The sequence below is a fragment of the Myotis myotis genome, unplaced genomic scaffold, assembly GCF_014108235.1.
Source record: "Myotis myotis isolate mMyoMyo1 unplaced genomic scaffold, mMyoMyo1.p scaffold_m19_p_1, whole genome shotgun sequence".
In the NCBI taxonomy this organism is placed as follows: Eukaryota; Metazoa; Chordata; class Mammalia; order Chiroptera; family Vespertilionidae; genus Myotis; species Myotis myotis.
The window spans coordinates 136,148,536-136,175,897 of record NW_023416313.1 but is presented as its reverse complement, the minus strand read 5'-3'; the positions used below and the strand labels follow the sequence as shown (position 1 = coordinate 136,175,897).

The following is a 27,362-nucleotide window of genomic DNA, read 5'->3' as shown; positions in this document are numbered from 1 at the left end:
GAGGGCAGGCCCAATCCCTAGGTGCAGCCCCTAGTCGGGCTCAGAGCAGAGCTGATTGGGGAGTTAGGGCGCCGCCGCTGTCATGCACAGAGGAGGGCGGATCGGGAGGTTGCGATGCCACCCTCAGTCACACTGAGGGTAGGGCCGATTGGGGGGTTGGGGCACCGCCCCCTGTCACACTCAAGGCAGGGTCGATGGGCAGGTTGCAGCGCCACCCCGTCACGCACAGAGCAGGGCCAATCAGGGGGTTGGGGAGCTCCCCTCTGTCACTCACACAGCAGGGCCCATCGGGGGGTTGGGGCTCCGTACCATGTCACGCACAGAGCAGGGTTGATCAGGGGGTTGGGGAGCTCCCCCGTCACACACGCACAAAGCAGGGCCCATCAAGGGGTTGGGGGGCTCCCCACTGTCACACACAGAGCAGGGCCGATCAGGGGGTTGGGGAGCTCCCCCCTGTCACTCACAAAGTAGGGCCAATAGGGGAGTTGGGGCACCGCCCCCTGTCACACACAGGATCAGGGGGTTGGGGCACCGCACCCTGTCACACTCAGGGCAGGGCCGATGGGGAGGTTATGGCTCTAAGCCGTCACACACAGAGCAGGGCCCGTGGGGGGCGGTTGGGGCATCGCCCTCTATCACCCACAGAGCAGGGCCGATCAGGGGTTTGGGGAGCTCGCCCCTATCAGGCACAGAGCAGGGCTGATCAGGGGGTTGGGGCACCTTCCCCTGTCACGAACAGAGCAGGGCGGATAGGGAGGTTGTGGCCCTGCCCCCTGTCACACACAGAGCCGCAGGGCGATCAGGGGGTATGGGCGCTGCCCCCTGTTATGCTGATCCCGGTGCCGGGAGGCCTTGCAGCTCCTCTGATCCCGGTCCTGGGAGGCATATTACCCTTTTACAATATAGGATAGAGGCCTGGTGCATGGGTGGGGGCCAGCTGGTTTCCCTGAACGGTGTCCTGGATCAGGGTGGGGGTCCCCACTGGGGTGCCTGGCCAGCCTGGGTGAGGGGATGATGGCTGTTTGCAGCTGGTCACACCCCTTCAGGGTGGGGGTCCCTACTGGGGTGCCTGGCCACTCTGGGTGAGGGGCTGAGGGCTGTTTGCAGCTGGTCACACCCCCTTCAGGGTGGGGGTCCCCACTGGGGTGCCTGGCCAGCCTGGGTGAGGGGATGATGGCTGTTTGCAGCTGGTCACATACCCTTCAGGGTGGGGGTCCCCACTGGGTTACCTGGCCAGTCTGGGTGAGGGGCTGAGGGCTGTTTTCAGGCTGGTGGGTGACTGAAGCTCCCAACCACTCCTTTTTTTTCTTTTTTTTTAAATTCTAGGCCAGCTTTAGCTGTGAGTCTTGGCTCCAGCTCTTAGGCCTCCGCTGCTGAAAGCAGGTTTCTGGCCTTTGTTTACCTTCTGTATTTGAAACAGTGTTGCGATCCTGCTGACTGAAGCCCGGCCGACTAAAGCAGGTTTCTGGGGTTTTGTTTAGCTTCTATATTTGTAACATATTTGCTTAGAGTTGCAGCTCAGAGGCCGGCAGCGGCAGGCAGGGAACGTTGGAGTCCTCCGTCACTGAAGCAAGCAAGCCTCATGTTCGCTTTAAGCTGCCTGGTTGCCGGCCGCCATCTTGGCTGGCAGTTGATTTGCATATTGCCCTGATTAGCCAATGGGAATGGTAGCGGTCGTACGCTAATTACCATGTTTCTCTTTTATTAGATAGGATATTTTTCAAAGCACATCTTATTTATATAACAAAGGGTTATTTATATATCCCTTACAGTAGGATAGTTTTGTTAGTAAGTTTTCTGTGCCTGTAACATCAAATGCTTTACTATTCATTTTTGTTTTGTTTTTAAATAGACTTTTTAAAAGAATAGTCTTAGGTTCATAGCAAAATTGAGCATAAAGTACAGTTTTCATATACTCCTTAACCCCACACACGCTATTTTTTTTATAATTTAAATTCTTTTTTGTTTAAAGTATTACATAAGTCTCCTTTCTCCCCACTGACCTCTCCCTGACTGCCCCCATTCCCCTGTAAAGCAATATATTTATTTTCATTTATTTCTGTTGGCTCAATTTCTTTGAACAAAATATCAGAATTACCTAAACCATTACCATTAAAATGATACAAAACAGTGTGAATAACCACACAGTTTCGCTTAGAAAAATGTATCAAACATATCAAGTGATATTTAAAATAATCACATCTTTATAAGTACAGCCGAAACCAGTTTGACTCAGTGGATAGAGCGTCAGCCTGTGGACTGAAGGGTCCCAGCTTTGATTCCGGTCAAGGGCATGTACCTGGGTTGCAGGCACATCCCCAGTGGGAGATGTGCAGGAGGCAGCTGATCGATGTTTCTCTCTCATCGATGTTTCTAACTCTCTATCCCTCTCCCTTCCTCTCTGTAAAAAATCAATGGAATATATTTAAAAAATAAAAAAATTAAAAAAATAAAAGTACATACATAGTGTGACACAAATTTAAGATTAATATTTCATTAAATACAATCTTATATAGTAAAAGCTTAGTATGCAAATGTCCCCTCCACTGGAGTTCTTCTGGGAGTTCAACCAGGGGGCGGGCCAACTGGGGGAATAGATGGATGCCCCAGTGGCAGCAGACAGCTGGGGAAAGGGAGGGAGTACCTGGCCAGTGGCCGGCAGCTGGCAGCCGCTACGGACCGTACCAGTACATGAATTTCTTGCACTGGGCTTCTAGTAAAAACATAATCCTATATAATAAAAGCCTAATATGCAAATCTACCGAACGGCGGAACAACCAGCAGACCAACTGGTCGCTATGATGTACACTGACCACCAGGGGGCAGACGATTAATGCAGGAGCTGCCTCCACCCTGCAGGCCAGACCAGCAGCAGCAGGGGGAGGGGGAAGTGGGAGGAGGGGGGCAGTGAGTGGGTAGCGCCAGGCCAGCCAAGGTGGGTGCCAGCAGGGCCCCCCTGATTGGCCCGCCAGTCACCCAAAGATCAGCCCTGATCGCCAGCCAGGCTTAGGGACCCTACCTGTGCACAAATTTCGTGCACTGAGCCTCTAGTTTTCTATAAAAATGATGCATCCTGTACAACAAGCATATCAACTCACGGCCGGCGGGCCACATGTGGCCCACAATGAATATTTTTTCAGCCCCACCAATATAATGGTATGCAAGAAACGTTTCAAAAATTTTGCAACTTAATTTTTACAATATCCTGTTATACATAATCTTACCTAATAGACAAACATGTAAATTGACTGTACCTTCTATATGCTAACCAGCCAATCAGGAGAGTATGCAAATTAACCTAACAAAGATGGCGGTTAATTCGCATACATAGGCTCCAAGCAGTGGAGCGAAGCCTGACTGCCCCTGGGCCGGTGGAGCAGCGAAAGCCTCACGGCCGCGGGGCCGGCAGAACAGCAAAAGCCTCACGGCCGCGGGGCCGGCTCCAACTGGGTGCCGGGTGCCGGAGGAAAACCGGTGCCAGCAGCCAGGGGAAAGGAAGGCCTATTGCACAAATCTCTTCGTCCAACAGTCCTCTAGTTATTAATAATGAACTCTAACGTTCACTAATGATTGATTACTATAATCGTGTTGTATTCATTTCTCTTATGCGCCTTACGCGCAGGGGCACCATTTCTTTCCACTAATACTAGCAGGGAATATTTTAGCAGCCGATTGCCTTGCTATTAGTCTTATACTGACTCATTTGGTGTGTGCAACAGGAAATATTTCACTTTTGGAGAACCAGAAAAATAGGTTTATTTGCGTTATTAATTTGTGCAGTTATTCAGTGTCTGGTAAGTTAATGTTCAAGAAAAAAATATTAATTTTTATTAAAATGTTCTATTATTTTATGTTAATGATTTCTCATTTCAGTTCTTTGTAGTCAGCATGTCTCTATTGAAATAAACCTACATTTCTATGAAAATTAAAGCTTTTGTTTTTTTGCAGCCCACATAAACTTAACCCTTGTTTATTTGGCCCATGTTAGCCTTTGAGTTTGACATGCTTGCTGTACAATAATTTTGCTATGCCCACTCTCTTTGCTGTATAACCCGTAATGACTAAAAACTAAGTGTGCTAGAAGACTATACAACAGCTCAAACATCTGTCAAATGTTTAAGACTGACATACATATATCCTAAATGAAATGTTTCAATTAATATTTTATATATTAAGCTTACCTTGAAAAGCCAAGGTGTAAGAATTCTCAATGGAGGTATCAAAATTGGTGGAGAAGGGGAGGTCAGGTTATCAGTCGAAATGCCGAGGTTATCTCTAATCTGTAATTTTCAAATAAAATGCAACAAACCAATGAAAGGTGTTCTTTCTTCTAATTTGTTTTACCTTAAACTTGAGATCAAGTCCAGTATCTGTCACTAACTACATATTTAATCATGGTTAAGTGACTTCATCATGGTAAGCACCAGTATATAATAAGGGGGGAAGAAAGATGGTGTGGCTATGTTATTTAAGGCTTCTGCTTCTTAATACTTTATTTTACTTTCCTTCTCTTATATCTTTTCTTTTTTTACCTTAGCTAAATTCTGCCAAAGTTCACAGAGGTAATCAAAAACTTGAGCATGTATTTCAGGATCCATAATAGCATTGACATCTCCCAAAATGCCTAGCATTCTCCGCCACATTACAGTAGCAACATCAGCATGCCATCCTGTAAGAGTACCCCCTGCCATCACACTACAACATTCAGATGGAAATTCACTGATTTCTATAGAAAAAAATAATACACAAGTATTAGTAATTTTTCTGGAGAATTGATCATAAAAACAGAAAAGAGATGAATTAACTATCTTAAATATCTATAAAAGTAAATAAAAGAAATGTCAATATGCATTAGTGTTATTTTTTTCTTGATAAGGTAAAAATATTACCAGTTCATAATTCCTTATTATGGCAATAATTACTTATTCCATAGTGCTTCTATCTAGCTTTACATAAGGAGGAAATGATGAAGATACCAGATAAAGAAATTTATGTTTGATATAAAGATCATATAACTACATACTCTATCTAATAACTATTTCAGATTATATCATCAAATTAACATAAAATCTCAGGCTACAGGCAGATCTTGTAGGAAGTCTTTATAAGCCAGTTTTCTTAGTTAAAACTTCCAAAGAAATACATTTCACAATTATATCAGACCTACCGTTAAAAGGATATCATAATGACATTGAAAAATACACATTTTTACTAAAATTTAAACATAATCTAAAATTTCCATATTTATATTCTTATTAATATTGGAAAGATTATATGTAAAAAAAATGTTACCTTGGATCCTAGTCATTTCTATCACAAATTATGTGATGTATAAGTTATTTAATAACCTCCCTAAGGCTATGCTTCTTCATTTGTTAAATAGATGGTATAGCTGAATATCATTATAGGCCTCCTCCAGCTTTAAAAAAAAAAATCTATTACTCTTTAAAAAATTTTTTTATTAAAGTTATTGGGGTGACATTGGTTAATAAATTATATAGGTTTCAGGTGTATGACACATTAAAAAACTCTTTCTATTCAATGTATATAATAAAAAAGGGAAACTCATTTGTCAGTAAAAATGAGTAAAAAATTTTCCTGCTTGATAAAAATCTCAATAATTTATGTTTGTTAGCATATGTACATCCTTTACTCTTAATGTTTACATTTTTTTTCTTTGCTTATAAGGTATACAATAACTGATTGTATTATTAAAAAGCTACTGAATAGTTTTTCACAATAATAAAAAATGGGCTCTGGTATAAACTCACTAAACTAACAGAAAGCGTGCAGTTTTTACTATCTCTGTTAACATTTCCCCTCTCTACAGACCCTTCATAATATAGTGATAAGTCAACTTTGTCTCTAATTATCCTTCTCAAACTAAACAAAATTTTAAATGATTACAAAGCAAGCAACAATTTACTTTTATTTTTTAATCCTCACCCGAGGATATTTCTAAAAACTGATTTGAGAGAAGAAATAGAGAAAAACATTGATGTGACAGAGAAACTTCAATCTGTTGCCTCCCATATGTGCCCCAACTGAGGATCAAACCCACAACCTTTTGGTGTACAGGATGATGCTCCAACTGAGTCATCTGGCCAGGGCACAATGTGGGATTCTTTAAATCCTAGATTGGGCTAATGGTGGCATAAGGTTGCTATAAAAGATATTATTGGGACAACTGAGGAAATTTAACTATGAACTAAAACTGCAGTGACATATCAACATTAAATACCTTGAATGTGGCCATTATATTGTGGGCATGCAGGAAATTAATGCATACTTATTCTTAGGACATTCTCGCTGAAGTGTTGAGGTGTGTAGAGTCTGTTATTTCTAATTCACTCTTAAATGACTCAGCAAAAAAATAAAATTTAAAAAAAGGGATGGTGGGATTTTTTGTGTGACTGTGTGGGTATACACAAAGGGATAAAGTGGCAAATATTAACAACTGGTGAATTTAAAGGATTTACGGATATTTATTTTACTAGTCTTGCAATTTTCTAAAAGTTTAAAACTTATTCCAAATGCCAGGAAGAAAACTGAAAACAAAAAATTGTAGGCCAAAGGAGGAAAGAAAAGGTTAGAAACAACGCACAACCAGAAATAGGGCTATGTAATTCCAAGTTAATTGCATGCTAAGAGAATGAGTACCTTAAAAAAAAGGGTGGGGGGCGCAGAAGTTATATGGCTTAAAATTTCTTCCTTTGGTCAGAGAACAAATCTGCTGCATTATCAATGAAACTGGTATTCTGTATTATTTATTGTAAATATCTCAACAACTATGTCCTTGACCAAAGTTTTTAGCATACGTATTCGCAAAATGACTTATCCTGATGCTTATTACATTAAGTAGGACTTAGCAAAAATAACTTTTGTTTTTAAATTTATAGTTTCTAAGGTTTCCTACTTACTTTTTAACATTTACTTAAAAATAAAATACTTCATTTGGATTGCCTACTTTTTAATTAAATTTAGTTGATATAGTTGAAGAATCAAGTTCAATGAAAAATTATTGATTTGATCAATTGTTTTTCCTGAAAGCCTGATTAGCAAATGACAATTCTATTTTCTCCTGTGAGTCAGCAGGTTCTTCAGATACAACATTAAGAATAATGATGCCAAATTATGTCTTTCCTGTTTTAGAAAATGAATGGCACTATATCAATGATAATATAACACACAAAATTAATGTAATCACTAATGCTAGAACTGTAATCAACTATAAAATCACAAATAACAAAAATCAGAATATAAATATTATTCTTTAAGAGTAAGAAAAAATGTTATAGTAACAAATTTCCAAGATTAGAAAACCCCAATGACAGAATAATACATAATAAATATGTATATAATACATAATCAAATTTAAGATGCCTTATTTTAAGATCTCTTAACACTAATGCCCTGAAAGGAGAAATGGCAAATATCTAATTTCCAAATATTGCCTAGGTCATCTGGCGTCTGAAGAACAGAGTGGTGAAGTTTCTCATCAAGCTGCAGATCTTTCTGTTCCATATGTTCTATATTCAATGTAGAAGGAGAAGGTGTTTGTGACCTGGATCCCAGAGCTGAATGAACTGGAGAAGCACTTTCTGAACCTGTAGATATAATTTCATAAAATTAGCATAAAGAAGATATTCAATACCCTCTAAGATGTAATGCTTAAGCCCCAATAAAATAGAAATTAAAAATATCAAGATAAAAAAGGTTATAAATTAGCCAAAGAGGTAAAATTAAAATATTATACAAAACTTTGTATCTAGTGATCTCATCTTATGTCTACCATGGAACTAGGATGGAATCAGAATTGGACATACCAGCTAATAGAAGCCATCAATGAAGGCAAGAATATCTACTCCCATTCCTGGTCCAGCTATAGAGATTCTGGTACCCAGTGCTATTCAATTTCATTTAATTCAATCTTGGGGCAATTAGATTTATTTTATGATTATTTCTTCATATATTTTTTATTGATTTCAGAGAGGAAGGGAAAGGGGGAAAGAGAAAAACCAATGATGAGAGAGAATCATTGAACGGCTGCCTCCTGCATGCCCCCTACTGGGGATTGATCCTGCAACCCGGGCATGTGCCCTGACAGGGAATCGAACCCTGACCTCCTGATTCATAGGTGGACACTCAACCACTGAGTTGCTGATCAGGCTCTTGGGGCAATTGAAGAAGAACTTGCTCCTTAGGCTATATATACCACTATGGTTGCTAGCCTGAATTACAGTGGTCCCTGGTGGTCCTAGTCTTTAGTCTCCCTCTACCCCCTACCCCTTCTTCCTAATCTGTTCTCCATAAGACAAAAAAAACCACCCAAAAAACAAAAAAAGAAACAAACAAAAAAAGCCAACCCAATATAAAAACCCTAAAAACGAATCTAATCATGTCATTCTCTTATTTAAAATCCTTCTATGGCTCTTTAGGGGACTCAGCATAAGCCCAAACTTCTTAGTGTGGTTTTCCAGTCTTTCTGTAACTCTCCTACCATCCTACGCTCCCTCTAATACAGCGATTTTCAACCTTTTACATCTCATGGCACACATTAGTTAATTACTAAAATTCTGTGGCACACCAAAAAAATATTTTTTGCTGATCTAACAAAAAAAAGGTATAATTTTAATTGATTCACACTGAACAGCTATTGTTGTGTTGGCTGTTGTGACTTTTTAAAAATTTGACAATCTAAGGGAAAAGAGGTAGGTCAGTGCCCCTAACTATAAAGTAAGCTACTGCATGTTTTAAAAATTCTTGCAGCATACTGGTTGAAAATTGCTGCTCGACTACTTTTAAGTTCTAGCCATAGAAAGTAAACTGGTATTTATCAGAATGCATCATACCTCTGGCCTTTTTCACATGTTTTCCTTTACATGGAGCCCTAACTCTCTTCTTTTAGGCCTGGTTGACTTCTATTTATTTTTCAAGTCTCAGCTTAAACACTACTTTCTAAGAAGTCTAATCCTGACTTGACCTGACCAGTGTGAATAAGGATTCGCTGCTATAACGCCTTGTATCTCCCCATTATATATCACTTATCACAATGACTTGAAACTGCCTGTTTAGTTTTAAATATACTCTGTAAGAATAGGGACTGTATCTATGTTATATACTATAGTATTGCCAGTGTCTACTACCGTGTCTGGCACATAGCAGGCATTCTTCTTATTTTATTTTAAATTATATATAATGCAAATTAATATCATATTGAATAACTGGTGGTGGATGTAGTGGAGTACTGCGAGTACCAAGCAAGTAGTTAAAATATTAGGTCTTTTCATTTTATTTTTAAGCTTCTTTCTAGCAGAGGCCCTAGCCTGGTAACTCAGTTGGGTAGAGAGTCATCCCGATACACCAAGGTTGCTGGTTCATCCCTGGTCAGCAATCAAACACTGAATGCATTACTAAGTAAAACAACAAACTGATGTTTTATTCTCTCTCTTTCAAAAAATCAATAAAAAAAACTTTCTAGTAGAGAAATATCAATATTCTGTACTCAATAATCATAAAACTCTCCGATTGTTACCTCTTTCCACACACTAAAGCAAAAAGCACATAAATGAAATACATGTGTATTATTTTATTTCCACAAATGTGTCATTTCATATTATTTATATAATCTACACTAATAAAAGAGAAAAATGGTAATTGGCATACAGCGCTACCCTTTTCATTGGCTAATCAGGGCTATATGCAAATTAACTGCCAACTGAGATGGCAGTTAACTGCCAACAAAGATGGCGGCTAATTTGCATATGTAGGCACAATGCAGGGAGGCGAAAGGGAAAGCAGGAAGAAGCCCCCTGCCACTGACAGTGATCGGAAACCCAGGGGGGAGCTAAGAGGTGGGGGGCAGGGCAAAGGCCCCCAGCCATGATCGGAGAATCAGGCGCCTTTGCCGCCCTGGCCAGTGATAGCAGGAAGTAGGGGTGGAGCCAGCGATGGGAGCTGGGCACGGTCGAAGCTGGCAGTCCCGGGAGGTAGGGGTCCCTTGCCTGGGCCTAAAGCGGAGCCCACGATCGCGGGGCCGCTGCAGCTGCGGGTCCCCACTGCCCGGGCCGGACACCTAGGCCAGAGGCGTTAGGCCTGGGCAGGGGCGGAGCCTGCAACCGCGGGGAGCTGGGGGTCCCCTGCCCAGGCCTGACACCTCTGCCGGAGGCCTCAGGCCTGGTCAAGGGGCCGATCCGGTGATTGGTGATCGGAGGGTGATGAGGGTCAACTCCTCTGGCCGAGGCATCAGGCCTGGGCGGGGGGCTGTGGGTCCCCTGCCCAGGCCTGATGCCTGGGCCAAAGGCATCAGGCCTCGGTGGGGGGCTGAGCCGGGGATTGGAGGGATATGATGGTCCCCTTGCCCAGGCCTTGGCAAGGGGCAGAGCCAGCAATCGGAGGGGTCTGGGGGTCCCCTGCCCAGGCCTGACGCCTGGGCCAGAGGCATCAGGCCTGGGCTGGGGGCAGAACCAGTGATGGGGGGAAATGAGGGTCCCCTGCCCAGGCCTGACACCTCTGTCAGAGGCGTCAGGCCTGGGAAAGGGGCTGATCCTGCGATTGGAGGGTGATGGGGTCAACGCCTGAGGGCTCCCAGTATGTGAGAGGGGGCAGGCTGGGCTGAGGGACACTCCCCCCCCCACACACACCCAGTGCACGAATTTCGTGCACCGGGCCCCTAGTTTTTAAATATAACACAGTAAGTCCCTTAAAAAGTACATATGGAGATATGAATGCCTTATTTAATGATAACCATATGGATTAATCTAGGTTAAATTATGATACACAGTATGTGCTAAGTTTCCTGTCCTTCATTTGGAATTTGGTGTAAATTAATATGATACAAAATCATGTTAAAGGGCAGCTACAGAAACTTAAGGATACTATACCTTCATACAAACACAAACTGCTGAGGGCACAATGAAAAAAATCTCCTTAACATTTATCAAAAAATTTAAGTATGTGACAAAAACAATCATTAGCTTCGCAGTCAAAAGCAAAAGAGATTTTTTTGCTTTGTTATAAATATGTACAGTATATCCAAGGATGACATTAAATATTATTTACATTTTTTTATCCTTACCCAAAGATATTTTTAAATTGATTTTTAGAGAGAGAGAGAGAAAAACTTGGTTGCAAGAGAGAAACATCAAACAGTTGCCTCCTATAGCCACCCAGATTGGGGATTGAACCCACAACCTAGGTATGTGCTCTGACTGGTAATCGAACCTGGTTCAACCAACCAAGCCATCCGGTCAGGACTAAAATATTAATTTTTTTTAAAATAAAGATATTGCTATAAATATAGCCATGTCCACAAAACAAGCTATTTAGTTTTTGTTTTTATGACCTATATGAGATTTTATTTTGTAGTTCAAAAAAAGTTATAGGAAAACAGAAGGGTATTTCAGGACTACTAACATTCTTTGATAGAATACAGCTATTCTTAAAGTTAACAGTGCGGTAACACATGCAGATTTCACCTTCAGAAAATACTGTGTTGAATTGTTTGTATATTGAGTATATGAAGTTGTATTCTTTACTGAATTTTATGTCTTCTAAACAAATTAATCCAAGAACTGGGTTAGTTTTTTAGACAAACACCCCTGGCACTATTAATAATGGCCCCTTTAAGATTAGAATACCTAATAAAACTTCCTAGTAGAGTCCTAGAAGCAGTCACTATGTATAGCAAACATACGTTACATAAATATTAAAAATTCTTAGAAATTGAATTAGCCCGAAATCATTGTGAGGCAAAGGCCTAAAATAAGTTATCTATACATATCAAGTTTTATTTTCAGAGCTTTGTGTGAAACTTTATTTTTGGTAACTAAAAAGAAATAAGAAAGAAAAAGTGGGATTATACTTCTTTTACATATTATAATCTTTTGAAGATACAATAGTCTGATAAATAGCTTAAAGAAAACTAGAATATGGCTTATATGGTAAACATCTCTAGTTCACTCATCAGAGCAAGATGTTTAGAAAGTTTTCTTACCTTCAAAAAAGTAACTCGCCTCCAGATTAAGACAGAGGCACATATGGTGGGATTCTGAGTCACAAGCTGGGATGGTTATCAGGAGATCTCTAAACTACTGAGCAAACTTCTCGGGCATTTTATTATTTCTACTTTGAAATTCCAATCTTTTCAAGGTTCAATAATCTCTCTACACTGTCCAAAAATTTAGTTTTGATAATATTAAAATGTGTGTCACAGTAAAATCTAAAATCTTACTTTTTTTTCACACATTTTAAGTGTATAATTATATAAAATTGGCAACTGTATATAGTCCTGTATTCAACACAATAAAAATATATAACAGATCATCACCATTAAAAGCTTTCTTATGCCTATTTCCAGTTGATCCCCTTCCCTAACCAAGTTATCACTGATCTGCTTTGTCACTACAATTTTGTCTTTTCTAGAATTTCCTATAGATGGGAATAATAAAGTATGGTATGTAGGCTTTTGTATTTGACTTCTCTCATTTAGCATGTTTTTGAGAGTTATGGTTTTCATATATTAACATTTAATTCCTTTTTCTTGAGTACAATTCCACTGAATATTCAACGAATGAATACATAACATGAAAAGTTGCTGAATATAATTATTTACTGTATAAACACAGAATATTAGTATATTGAAAAATAAGCTCAATAGCCAGTACGCTTTACATTTTTTATAATACTTGCCAAAGAAATTTATAAAAATCTAGGCTGATTCTGAAAGACAATGAAAAAGGTAGAGTGCAGTAATTCTTAATTTTTGTTTGTTTGTTATCTATTTAAAAATTGCTGCAGAAAATGCTCTAATGTCAACATACACAAAATTTTACATACAATACTAGGAGTTCACAGAATCCCCTGAAGCTTATGCATGTGGATTCTAGGTCAAAAAACTCTCATTTATTTTTTTCTCCATTATTACATAAAGGTGAGTGAAAAAATAATACTTAGCCCTAGCTGGTTTGGCTCAGTGAATAGAGTGTCAGCCTGCGGACCAGAGGGTCCTGGGTTCGATTCTGGTCAAGGGTACATACCTTGATTGCAGGTTCCTCCCTGGCACCGGCTCTGGTCAGAACTGGTGCACAAGGCAACCAATTGATGTGTTTCTCTCACATCGATGTTTCTGTCTTTCCCTCTCTCTTCTACTCTCCCTAAAAAAAATCAATGGAAAAATATCCTCGGGTGAGGATTATAAACAACAAAAAAATAATAATAATACTTAAATAGTTCTAAGTAATACTTAAAATCTATCAAAATTAAATTCTAAACAGGTTCTTTGGTGGATTTAAAAAATGCATTTAAGAAATACATTCCCTTGAATAACTTTACCAGTAACCGTTGCAACTTCAGCAGAGAAAGCTTGTTGATTAAGGCTGCTTGTTTCAGAATCTATGTGAAGCGTGGTTAGACTAGCCACTTCTTGCTCTTCAGTACTCTGATGGTGACCAGAACCTGAATCCACATCAGCAGATGATGCAATCCCAGTATCAGCTCCAAAGCCAAAATCTATAGGAAAAAGAAATGCTAGTACATAGAAGTCCCAATCACAAAACAAAAATATCTACAAGAGACACAGCTACTTCAGCAAAATAATTAAACTTTAACATTCTCCCTAAATCTACTGTATTTATATACCACTTACACAAGTGTAAATAATGTTAATATTTGGAAGTTTACAATTAGAAAAAAATTTTAAAAGTTCTCATAGATAATTATTAACAAACAACAATGATAAAAGACAGCCAGACATATATCATCACTATTCTTACCCATGTTTCTGATAGTTAGTAATACACTTACTGCTCTTAAAGTACTTTATAATCTTTAGTGTGTGTGTGTGTGTGTATGCATATATATACACACACACACACATATATATAGTAAAAATAACACATATGTGGATGATAAAAATCATTTTTCTTTTAAATCATATTTCCAGTCTGAGGTAAGAGCAGTATATATCCATAAGGGTGGCAAACATGTAATTCTCCAATGTATCTCCCAGCTCTTCACAAACTTGGTTCCCAAGGTTTTGACTTTCTTTTTTAAAATTTTGGTGCCTTTCACTGACTGCCAAGTGTAATACAGAATTACAGTAGAAAAGATATATGGTAGTGATATAATACCAAATAATATCACTGATGTCATTTTAATATGAATTATTCAAGAAACATTCTGAATAGTGTAGCAATAAACATAACTATACTGAACATACTGAAACACTGAACATAATTAGGTTCCAAATATGAGTATATAAAATAGTAAGAACTCATAATCATGACTATCTGACCTTTATTCTAATATCAAGTCCATACTAATTTTTTTTCCTTCCTACATTTTTGGTCTTTAAATCATTCATTTTATAAAAGGACAGTATATTTTGTCTTTTAAAATGTCTTTGGTCTGCCAAAATAAAGTGGCCCCAACTTGAAAATGATTCCCTAAAAATTCCTTTGGAATTTCACTGAAAAATGAAATAAAAATATGTAGAAATCCCCTACGTAATATTAGAGAGGAAGGTGATGGTCATGTGATTCATAAGTCAATCTCGAACAGAAAACAATCAACAAAAAAATAATAATGCTCAAATAGAAAAAGATACTTGCTGTCAAATTTTCGTCCATCATATTGGAAAGCACTGAAAGAATCCGAATGACTATCTGAGCTGATAAGATCGCTGCTCCCTGCACTGGCAGGAGAAGTCCATTCTGAGGGTACACCTGGGTCATCAATAGGGCGCATTTGGTTCTGCTTGTTCAGAATATCAGGAAGGTCTTTGGGAATTTCGAGGCTGCCTGGACTACTTCCTCTTCTTGTCATAGTCTAAAAATTTAAGAAACATTTACCATTTTAAAAAAGTTCTTAAATTCTCACTAAACATCTGAAATCTTTCATTCCTGACACAATTATCACAATAAATGTTGTGAATTAGGGCCTGAAGCAGGAGGGGAAAAACATACTAATGGTACAATCTATATTAACTGTATGGAGCTGGGAGCTGGAACCTGAAACTATTAGTCCGCCTAAAGCAAAGACCCAAATATCAGATGGTGCTGGGCCTAATACTCTTGAGCCTCAAAAGGATCCATAAAGTAAATATAAGTTAAGAGAGTAGAAAGAGGAAAATATTCAAATGGAAAAAGAAGAAGCAATAAGAGATAGTGAAAGGAGGAAAGAATGCCACTCTACAATGATGTCATTCTATAATGATGCTATAAAGATGTTATTCTATAATGATCCTATAATTTTTTCCCCCACTCAAAAAAAAAAAAAATAAGGGTGGGAAATGTAATGGTCCTGCAGACTTTCATTAAAGACAAGTTGAGTTGGTGAAAGAGGGTATAAGGGGTATAAATGGTGATGAAATAAATTAATTAGTTAAAAAGTAAAGTTGAAACCCAAATGGAATATGACCATTCTTTTTGTTGTTGTTGTTAATTTTCACCTAAGGATATTTTTTCCACTGATTTTTAGAGAAAGTAGAAGGGAGGTGGAGGGAGAGAAACACTGATATGAGAGAGACAAATCGACTGAACCGAGGGGCCTGGGATTGAGCCTGCAACTAAGGTACATGCCCTTGACCAAAATCGAACCTGGGACCCTTCAGTCCACAGGCCAGCACTCTATCCACTGAGCCAAACCAGCCAGGCCTGGACTATGACCATTCTAAAAGGCAATTCCACATATATTTATCTTTCCTTAACAATTAAGCATTATTAGAGATAAAATTGCTTCTATTTTCATTTTGCCATAATTCTAATACTCAAAACAAAGGTAACTTTTAAATCTATTTCAAAGTTATCTGTAATGACTGAGGAATGTATGCTATTAATGTTATGGGAGTTTGGCCAGAAGACCTCCACTGTTATCTCTTCTGCTAAGGGCTGGCAACAGGCATCAGGGTAACCTATGAGCAAATAGAGGGGGGATTAAGAAGGCAGTAGTTTATAGTTAAGTAGTTGAGCAAACACCTGTCCTACTCTGGTCAAAACTATATGCCTGCTTGTTTTAGTTTTTGAATAAAATATGAGAATATAATTTAAAATGTTTAATTAAAAAGGGTTAAATTTGGGGGAAGGCTGTTTTGAATAAAAATTTCCACATATTATATATATAGATGAACACAGTTATACATCTTTTAGTTTCTCTACCTTCCTCTCTAAAACCAGATAAATAAAATAAAGTAATACTTACTGAGGCATTACCACTTCGAAGTCGTTCTGCTATAAACTCATCCATCAGATCAGGAACATTAGCATTGCTGCTGCCACTATCACTATTAAGAGGAGGCAGTTTTGGGCTCATATCCTCTTTATTGACTAAAAATAAATAAATAACTATATATAGTGAGGAAAGACTTAACCGCATTTTCTAAATTTGAAACAAACAAGAACAACTCAAAACAAATTACCTATGCCATATCAATTATTTGCCAAACATGCATTTATAAATAATTTCTCTCCCTTTAGATTTAATTTTAAGAATTAGTAAATTGATATTTACTTTAACTAAGCAGATGTTAGTCAATCTTCAGTATAACCTTAAATAGCAAGAAAGCTTATAGATAAGCACTAGTTGGAGTTAGGTTAATATTGATTATAAAGAAACTGGTATATTTATCTTTCTTTCTGCCTCTATACTTCTATTTAGTCAATTTATAATTCCCCTTTTTTCCAAAAGAATATTTGCAATAAATATATCCCTTGAATCTATGCAAATCTCAATGGGACATAAATGCATTTAAATTTAGGTATTTATAAATAAAAATTCTATGATTTTGACATGTTGCTTCTATTCACTACAAAATCTAATTTTACTGCTTTAATAAAAGGTATTTTCACAAAGGTTTTTCTGTAAAAAGAAAAGCCCAAAATAGTTTTCTTGATATTTTTTATCATCTTGATTTTTTAATGTCTACATTCTGATTAACATTACCAAGAAAGTGTTAAACTTGGGAATTTAAATTACAGAAAATAAGATATTTCACTATTATGCCATTAAAAAGTTGATTTCTCTTCAATTAAAAGAAAAAAAGCACTTGTTATATTCCTAATTAACTACAAAGCATTTCAGGTTAAGAAAATACACTGATCAGGAGCTAATTGTGAAATACCATTATCTTTATAGTAATGGCCAGGCTTTGCTAAGCTGTCAAATACTGCCCTCAAGTGGCATTAATGGCTCAATGCAAGTTGCATTCATTGTTAATCATGCTAACAAAACCATGTTAAACAAATAAAATCAAAACCTACCTTACTGCTGAAAGTTAATTTTCTATATATGTAAAGTTATTTTAAATTTGAATCAAGACAAAATAGTTATAACAATCTCGCTTTTTTTAATCTGTCCACAGAGGTTCCATATTTAAATCATGATTGGTTATCATGAAACCTTTATGCACATCTAAAATCTCAGAAAAGAGAAAGTAACAATAAGTGTTTCAAGGACATAATTTGCATTCTATACAAATGAATGCAAAACTAAATAGTCTATAGCTTGTTTGGAAATCACTTAAATAAGTAATAACTATATACTTTTAGATTTAAGAAATAATGTCCTCTTCAATTACAGTTAACTAAAAATGTTGGTGCTGATTGTAGGACCTTGATTTCCATTATGTTACAAATGTCAAAGTAACATTCTACCAAGAAAAAAATATAAGCAGTAAAAATAAATGAACTCCATGATATAGCTAGTGCCCTTTTAAATATAAACTATAGGGGTGAAAGTATTCTAGCTCTTCAGAAAACTTAATTTCAAGGCTCATGTAGTAAACACTCAGAAAAAAAATATTTTATTTAGATAACCTTTGAAAGGTTATTGAAATTTTCCTATATCTTCCTTTTTCTTATCTTGTTCAGCAGCAAAGAGGTTTAACTAAATGCCTTATAAGGGAAATTAGTAATTTAAATAAACATTTTATGCTGGGAAAAATATAGCTGGGAAAAGGCGCATGCATAACCAAACAGAGAGAAAGCAGTGACCATCCCAAAGCTTTTTGATTGCTTATAGCTTGCTTCAGTTGCATTAAGCCAAACTGGTGCTGTCTTTCTCCTTTTGCGCTCTGCACATTGTTAGTGCTCACCTGCAGCTTTCCTTCCAAAATAGCCCATTACATGACTGTACAGATCCCTCAGTGGAGCCTCTGGTGGCATTCTGTTCTGCCTCTGTGGGGAAACATTTGCCTTCGGCTTTGAAAGAGCATGTACAACAGTTTTATAAACGCCACCCAGGGAGCCCTGCGGTAGTCCTGTATCATGACTTGATGATCTAAGAGTACTACGACTACCTAGCTGATTACTTGCAATTCCTTCCTTTTGTAATATGGTGGGAATTTCTGTAGACTCCTTAATTGTTTTACTACTTATTGATGTTGTACCAACTGTATCTAGAGGTCTGTACACACCAGGTTTTACTAGCTCAGAAACACTATTTGAGCTGGTATGGGGGGGGTTACTGGTGTTGCTATTGCTACTACTACTGAAGCCACTGAGCTTCCGCAGTCTCATCTTCCATGGGGCCTCTTTGTTTTCCATAGGATTATAAAACTGAACTGACTCAGTAGATGGTCTAAAAGTAACATGAACACTAGTTCGTTTTTTAGTAGCAATTTTCATGATTTTGGCTCTATGAGTTACTGTTTCAGACAAGCTCCTTTTGGTTGGAGAAAGCTTGCTAGTGTTTGTAACATGAGGCATTCTACGGTTAACAGGTGCTTTTAGTGTGCTTTTCTTGGCATGCATAACATGAGGGACAGTTTTGTTTTCATTAATTTGCATATCTATAACCTTTTCAACTAGTGTTATATCTACACAAGCATCTAATTCTGTGGCTGCTTGTCGATATAGATATTTCCTCTTTTCTTTATCACAAGGGCTACCTGAACTAGGTTCCGATGACTGTTTATCACTGTTTAGTTGCTTAGATTTTTCAGAAGTCTTTGTTCTCATAAAACTATCTAATTGGTTAGATGAAATATTATTCATGAAGACAGATGAGTTTTGTTCTCTTTGAAACTGTATGTTTACAGGAGTCCCAACAAAAGAGGAGATATTTTCTAATTTATTTTCTTGATCTAGGTATTCTAATTTATCTAAGGATGACCTTTCATCCCTATTTACTGCAATAATCACTTCCTGAGAAGCTGCATCTTTACCTAACTCATTTTTACTGTGATTTTCCTGGTTTTCCTTAAAATATTCTTTCAGGGAGGAAAGAAGATCGTCATCTCCTTCAAGGTCAATGTACTGGATTTGTTCAAAAGCTGAATCTGCGAGTTCTACTGGATCTATTAAGTGACAAAGATGGTCATATATGCTATCACCAACTTCCAGAGAAGACTCTCTACTATGAGTATCAGTGATGTGGCTTTCAGTGGATCTAGTTATTGAAGAAGCCTCTGTGGAACTCTGCAAGCTTGGCGCATGACGGGACGAACTGTCAATGACAGGAACTGCACCTTTGGCTCGTTCAACAGTGAATGGTTCCAAGATGTCAGAAGTGCTGCTACTTCGAGGCAGTGGCTGTTCCTCATTCAATGCACCAAAAACTTCATTCCCAGTGTCTTCACTTTGTGAAAAATGTCTGACTCGAGTTGGGCGGGGAAGTATTTGAGTATCATCAATATCTGTAAAAAAGAAATATTACATAGAGTAGAATGATATGAATATGAAAAATAAGTATTACTTTCAACCATACCCTAGTCATATGCTTAAAAATAAAAAAATTCTGAGTTTTTTGTAAGCTCAATGAAAGAAAATCTATTAAAAGTACAAATCCGTTTTTAAATAATGATGGGCACAAGCCAATACAGCAGTGTCAATGAATTAGAAAACTACCAGAATATATTTTAAAATGTTAACATGCATAGAAAGAGACAGTAAGGTGATGAAACATTTGGAAGTGCAATTAAAGATAGAGCTGTGCCAATAAATCAAGCAATTCAAACTGTTGTTCAGTTTTTCCTACTTAAGTTCCAAGCAGAAAAACTAGATCTTAACATAGAAAGCTGATCTAAATATACCATTGTAAAGTCTTATAGGGCCTCATAAATTCCCATTTTCTTCCTTATCAGGCAAGAGTCATCATCTTTTCTGCAAATCTTGCCTGTTTGATTATACATTACAAATGAAAATCTCCACCCTCCTCCTAAACTTCTCTTTGCCAGGAAACTATTTGTTCTATTAAGTATTTTATTTAATTTTATTATAGCATTAACATCTATTCATCCCTACCAAATAAAATTAATATATTGTTTTAAAAAAACCTAATTGTATTTTTAAATTTCTGACTAAAACACCATTGAATCCACTAGGAAGAAACCTCCTCTGCCTATCACTAGCCCTTTCCATTAAACAACCATCAAACCTTAAAAACTATATGCTTTCTTACATCTTTTTAAAAATCACAGATTTTTAATAAAAGTGGACATTACAGACTGTCTACTTTAACTCTCTCACTGAGGAAATCGAGGCTTAAAGTAGTGAAACTACTTTCTCAAATTTATAATCATAGTTTGAGAAGCAGGCTTAATGTTCCATGTTATTACATTGTTTTTGCTGCCTGAATTGCTAAGTATATGGTAAAGGCTCAAAAATATTTATGAAATCAGAAATAACAAAATGAAATACTATTTAACTGTACAGATATATACAAATTAGAAATATCAGAAGTAAAATATATCTTTGAATTTACCATGGCCTTTACATTACCTAGAAATAACTAAAATATTTTTTTGAGAAGCCAGCAAAATACAATGAAAATAAGGACAAAGTCAAAAAGTCAGATGTTGCTACTCTTTAGGTTTGCAACACAAAGGTAATAAGCAACAGGACAATAACTGAACAATCAAAATGAGAATTCAGAAGCAAAGTAAGACAGATCTTGTCCAAGATCACATAGTAATTTATTGATGGTGCTGTCTAGAATTAGGCTTTCTTACTTTAGACTCTGAGACCAGTTTTCTCATTTTTAAAATGGAGCTAGCAATTCAAAATATTTTCAGGATTCATGCTATGGATGAAAGGAGACTAGTCTTCCTGCTACTTCATTCACATCATCCTCTTTGTATGATGTCCAAAAGGAGCTGCCTTATACCAAATTCAGGTCAAGAGAAATTTGTATTATGCCAAGATTCCACTATATTTTTGAAAATATACATTTATACTCCCTACATAGGTCAAATTTTACAAAGTTAAATTTCTTTTATTATTAAGTTGAGAATATAATACTAAAATGATGCCGGCTTTCTTCTTCATGTCCCCCCACCCCCCTAGAAATTCTTCTAAATGAGAAGTAAAACATCTAAGAATCTTCACGTTTATGCATATATACTTATTATTTATTACTGCAGCAGATAACTAATGCATATTTGTGCATCCGGATGAATATAAATATTTTGGTTATAGCTCTCATAATGATCATAAGAATCTCTGTGCAGAGGACACAGATTATGTTCAACATGCATAAATATTCTTTTTCTTTTCTTGCACAAAAATTCTTTCCACAAAATATTCTAATAGGACTCAGCAAAGTTTACGGCAAATACTATATAACTTTTCTACAAAAATTCTTAAGAAATACGTAGTTGAAAATTTATCAGCTCCATATTCAAAATCAAGATCATAGCCTTATTAAAATCTAATGTTATGAGACTAGCAAATAAATGAACTTCAGAAAAAAAGGAGTTTTTTTAGTTTCTTTTATTGATATCTCATTCTAAAGAAGCTAGTAAAGATTACTATAAAGTTCTGATTTTAGAAATTTCTTCCCAAACTCAGTCTCCTCCTTGCATGTTAGAAAATTTAACCATTTATTTTAGCCTAAGTTTTTTTCTAAACTTTTGTAACCACATATGAATATCCAAAACTTTTATGCAAGTTTGAGAGCTTTTTAAAAAAATATTTTTCTATCAATAATACAGTGTTAAACAATTTAAATTTAAACAGAAAACTTTATGAAAGTTTTAAGCTTTAAATACAGTTCTTACAGCAGCATATGACAATACTAATTGTATAAAATCAAAGAAAATAATTGCTAACAGGAAGCCAATGTCAGCACTTGCATAATTGACTCTAATAAGCCTTAAATTGAAAGAAACACAGTAAAACCTTGATATAATGAACTAATTCTGGCGAGGGGTTGTCTGTTAAAGCTGGAAGTCCGTTATATAAAAGTAGGTTTTCCGAATGCATATGTTAAAAATTTGACAAATTAGCGAGTTTAACTTTTTTACTTATGTAGACACATTTATGTAATTAAAATTAAGTATGTATGAAAGTTTAATTTCACAGAAAACTGTTCTATATGTATTACAGTAATTTTAAATTCATACTGAATAGGTCTAATAAATGTGTGCATTCAACCAGTCACCACGAGTAAACAAATGCACACAGCTGGGGTGTGGCTTAGCGCATGTCGGAACATGAGCCAGCACGCCATAAACTGCTACAGAAAGTCATGCCACGCGCCAACAGAACCAATTACTGGGTATGATCATGTGCTAATCATTCAAACGCTGTTTACAAGTAGTGACTCTTGTATTTAAATATGTAAACTATAGTTGTAGATATGTAATATTTATGTTGGCAAAAGTTACAGTGTTTTTTCCAACATATGGCCTAGTCACTATAATTTGTTAGAAGTAACAGTGAACAACAAAAAACAACCTTGTTGATTTAATTATAAGCAAATCTTGGGTAAAAGCATTTTAAGATTAACAAGGTGTTAATTTTACATATGGACTGTTAAATTTTGTCCATTAAATCTGAAGTCTGTGAAATTGAAGTCCACAAAATCAAGGGTTTATTGAATAATTAAACTTCAAGGAGAAAAGGCCAAATAATAGCTAAACCATATATAGTCTTTCCTACACTCTACGCATTGTTCTAAGAATCTTATATATATTAACTCATTTGATTCTCATAACAACTCTGTGAAGTAGGTGTTATTATTACCATTTTATAGACAAAAAAGCTATTTAAGTGATTTACTTTAGGTTACACAGAAAGTGGAAAGTTGAGATTAGAAGGCAAATATTAGTGCATGTCTTTATACTCTTGAATAATATTTATATATTTATGAAATAATTCTTTAATTTTTTTAAGTTGGAAAAATTATATTATTAAAGCAGCACAGTGAGTTATCTCCATAAAGATAAAAATCATAGAAGTCAAAACTTAGTCAAATACAATATTTTTAAATTGTACAGAAGAAAACAATTGACAGTTTGTATTAGATTGCTAAAAATAATGGTGGCATCAGGTTAAAATAAAAATGGCCTTCACAATAATCTAATTATACTACTTATATTTTACCTTAAAAAATAACAGCCTCTAAATTAAATTAATTTAACCTAGAGTGTTAGTAAGCACTAAATGAGCAAAACATGAAAAAAGTATTTTTTAATAAACTAAAAAATACTAATACTTTTGAACACTGAGAAAATGGTTCCTACAAAATACTGGAAATGTCAGTTTTATCTCTGGATATCCTTAAAATGTTTAACATTCAAGTTTTCTGAATTAAAAAGTAATTTTTTACAATATCCTGCTTCAGAAAAAAACCTTTGCTATTTCAAAAGATAAGCTGTAAATTAAAACATAATGTGTAAAATAAATAACTCCTTACACTATAATTTTTATTAATATAATAATATCCCCATTGCTTAAAATAGCTCATCACTGAGTAGGAGCTCAATAAAATTTTAATAATTTCTAAAACAAGGTACAGAATCAAGTGCCAAAATCCCTTTTACCAAAGTTAAATTCTATTATCAGTCAATCATAATAGCTATCAGTAATAATAGATATTTTTATAGCTCCTAAATTCATTAATATCATTTACATTATACTGAAATTGATGCCACTCTGAAGCTCAATATTTTTTTCTGGAACTGCCTAAAGGAAATGACAATGTCCTTTATGTAATTTTTGCCTATTTGGGCAATAATGATAATGTACCTTCAAGGTAAGCAAAAACTATAGAGCATTCTGTTTGTAATTTTACTAACAGAGGCTAGTAAAAAACTCTACATCTTTTTAAGCCTAGATGTTCAGTTTGTAGGTAATTCAAAGCAGTTAACTACATCACTGAAATCATGAAATGACTTAAAAACAACAAACCACATTTAATTAATTTTCATTTTAGACCACATAAACTTAAACCAATAAACTATCTTTTGTTCTTTTATCCTTCTAAATAATTTTTTCCTTGACTCTTAAATTTTGGAAACAGGCAAATAACTACTGATCACCTTTTATGATAAGAAAAGTATACTGTTTAATTTGTTCATAAACATGTTATATAATGTCATGTTTAAGTTAGCTTCAGATTTTTCCTTGAGATGTACTTTAAAAAAAAATCAGCACAAAAGTTTTCAGCAAAAAATTTCTAACTTAGAATTATGCTTAAACCAGCAGATTATAGGCAGTAAAGCTGTGAAATATTACTACCACATATTGATGATAAGAAGAAAGAAGTTCTTTGATTGTATAAAGAAGGGCCTACTTGTTTGATTAGAGATGAAAAATTCTCTTCCTGATCAGGCAGAATTTAGGAACAGGATGGGGTGTGAGAGATACCATCTTCTTTCTCCTAATACTCAGAAAATAGAAACAGAAAGATCAAAATATTTTGGTCTACAGAACTCAATTCAAATAATGAAGCACTGTTAAGAGCATTAGCAGTCTATATTACAGACAGACTACTAGACTCTGGGGTTAATAGCAACAAATACGGCAAACAAATTAGCAGCTTTGAAAACTTATTGAAAGAAAGTAGGTCTGCAAACTATTTCAGGGTGAGAAACCCACAGTGCTTAATTAGAAAGTAATAATAGTTGCAAAAGTATAAACAAAGTCAGTTGTACACAACATGCTTATGTTCTTTTACATCCCTTCTTTCATTAAAGTATTATTTTTGACAGTAAAAGCTAATTTGAATAATTATTGAGATTTCTGGCTTCTCTCTGTTTATCAGGAAAATTAAAGACCGTTAGGCTGGGCTGACAAACGTGTAGAAGTAGAAATTAGTACAGAGAAAGAACAGGGAGTGTGCTTGCCAAAACACCAGTTTAATTTACAGAACTTTAAAAAATGATGCCGGGTGTTTGTGCAATGTCCAACATATAATATCAAAACCTCAGGCAGGAGCCTGGAAAAAAATACTTTTCAGCATCAGATGTTAAGAATTAAGGTCATTGACACAGTGCCAATGCCCTTGAACCAGTCTCCAGAGCTAAAGAAACTCTTCAAGGATATTCAGCTACTCAACTAGTTTAGTCTATAGAAAGCTATACAAACACATAGCATCACAGTGACAATGTAGGCAGAATGGACATCTTAACCAATATTTGGAGGAAAAGAAGAAGAGGAGAAAAAAAGGTTGGACTAAATTAGGGTATTTTGAAAATTGGTGGTTGGTTTTTTAAATCTTAGTATGTTAAAAAAAAAAAAAAAAAAAAAAAAGAAGGGAATTAAATGAGTTTCTTTTTACCCCCATAAGAAACCAAGAATATCAGGTAAATATTATTCTGGAAAATTCTACTTCTAACCAAAAGCCAGAGTGATTATCTATGAGTAGTTTCGCTGTTGTGTGTGTGTGTGTGTGTGTGTGTGTGTGTGTGTGTGTGTGTGTGAAATTGTTACAGACATCTCAACTCTCTTAGATGACGAGCCCAGGATTTGAGTTCAATTAAATATAGTCTCATAAAATACAGAATTATGAAAAACATTTTTTCTTTATGTGCTAGTTCACTTTCCTTATTATTTTTCTCTGTACATTAAACTATTTTAAAGTAAAATTTATTCAAACCCTGGAAGAAAATAGTTTAGTTGAGGATCTAAGACTGTGATTTCCTTTAAATTTAGCACTGTTAATACAACTTCATTTTCTTCTCTCTCTCTCTCTCTCTCTCTCTCTCGTTCTCTCCCTTCCTTCCTTCCTTCCTTCCTTCCTTCCTTCCTTCCTCCCTCCCTCCCTCCCTCCCCCTCAATACACCTAATACCTGAAGAAGCAAACTCTAAGCTTCAATTTGCCTCTAAGAACCACAGGAGCAATAAAAAATACAGTAATTCCAATTTCTACTGTGTAAGCTTATGTTAGAATAATCCTGTCCAATTTTCATAAAGCTAATATTTAAAATTATGACATTGGTTTGATATCTTCCAAATTTGTTCCCTCTGAAACCTTAGTGTTATAGGACGAAAATATGTGTACCTGGAAAACTTTTCCATGATTAAATAAGTTTGAGAAATACTGAATTAAACAATTTCTTAATAGGACTTCTGGGGGCCTTTAATGTATTGATGTACACTATAAATCTTTAACCCTTTTTACGCCTATTAACATCTCCTTGAAAAGGTTTTCAATTTACACATCAGTTTCGAAAATGCTGGATTCATTCACAAGTCAATTCTCAGGAAAGGAGAGTTTTTGCTGCTACTTTTTGTTCCTTACTTCTTTTAAGTCCTAAGAGAAAAATGATTTTTACTCAAAGTCTAGTTATGTTTTTATACTTTATATATATATATATATATATATATATATATATATACACAAAAAAAAAAATGGAGGAAATTGTGTTTCAAATTATCAATAAAAAAAACACTGGTTTGGAGTGTTTACTTTCTCATATAATCCATATTTCCTAAAATTAACATTATTTTCATAATCAGATATAAAATTTATTTTGATTTAGTAAATAGTGTCTATTATATAAATCTTTAAAACTACCATAGGAGGAATTTTTTCCCAAATGGGGGAAATGAAAACAACAAATAAAGCATCCATTTAGAAAATTCCTTTCAAACATTCTACATAAAACACCCCCCCCCCCATCAAATTATTAAAAGGTAATTTTTCTGAATTATGTATTGACAGCAAAGCAAGAATTCTGAAACAGGAATTGATCCTGGTGAAGAAACAACTTTAGAATATTTTAAAGGAAACAACCTCATCTTTATTTGAGCATTTTAATAATATTTTAGCACTTAGCATGCATATTTTCCAAAATATTACTTAAGTTGCAGACAATAAATTTTGTAAAGCCCTTAAGACTTTGAAAAAAATAAGTCTTCCTGACAGTTTTAAGATGGTAGTAGAATATTTAATCCAAGCAAACATTTAAGAATGGTCAAAACTCATTTTATTTTTCTAAACACATCAAAAGTGGTTTGCATTAAATGCTTTAACTGTATTTAAACAAAGCTTGAAGGAAAAAATATATCTAAGAGAAGTTTACAACAAATTGGGAGTATTTTTTATTTGTATCTAATTTAGTTAAAAGAACAGAAACATTGTTTTATTTGCCATTTGGATAAATATTATAATCTGATATAAGCAACCAAAACCAGGGCTAC

The 27,362-nt window shown here is 35.7% G+C and overlaps 1 protein-coding gene across 12 annotated transcripts in view; it reads right to left on the bottom strand.

Moving 5' to 3' along the window:
* Positions 1-27,362, bottom strand: part of RALGAPA1 (Ral GTPase activating protein catalytic subunit alpha 1) — a 277,152-nt gene that overhangs the window by 146,930 nt on the left and 102,860 nt on the right. For 6 of the 12 annotated variants that reach the window (XR_004974555.1, XM_036353129.1, XM_036353109.1 and 3 more), the window contains exons 18-25: positions 18,089-19,630; positions 16,198-16,322; positions 14,610-14,826; positions 13,333-13,509; positions 13,038-13,154; positions 7,455-7,607; positions 4,533-4,726; positions 4,182-4,280 (exon numbers count right to left, since the gene is read on the bottom strand). Coding sequence is in view for 11 of the 12 variants with exons in the window: in XM_036353129.1 (XP_036209022.1) it covers positions 4,182-4,280; positions 4,533-4,726; positions 7,455-7,607; positions 13,038-13,154; positions 13,333-13,509; positions 14,610-14,826; positions 16,198-16,322; positions 18,089-19,630 (2,624 nt within the window). In the remaining variant the exon portion in view is untranslated. The remainder of the gene's footprint in view (positions 1-4,181; positions 4,281-4,532; positions 4,727-7,454; positions 7,608-13,037; positions 13,155-13,332; positions 13,510-14,609; positions 14,827-16,197; positions 16,323-18,088; positions 19,631-27,362) is intronic. The other 6 variants (XM_036353130.1, XM_036353118.1, XM_036353123.1 and 3 more) reach the window with 2 other exon arrangements.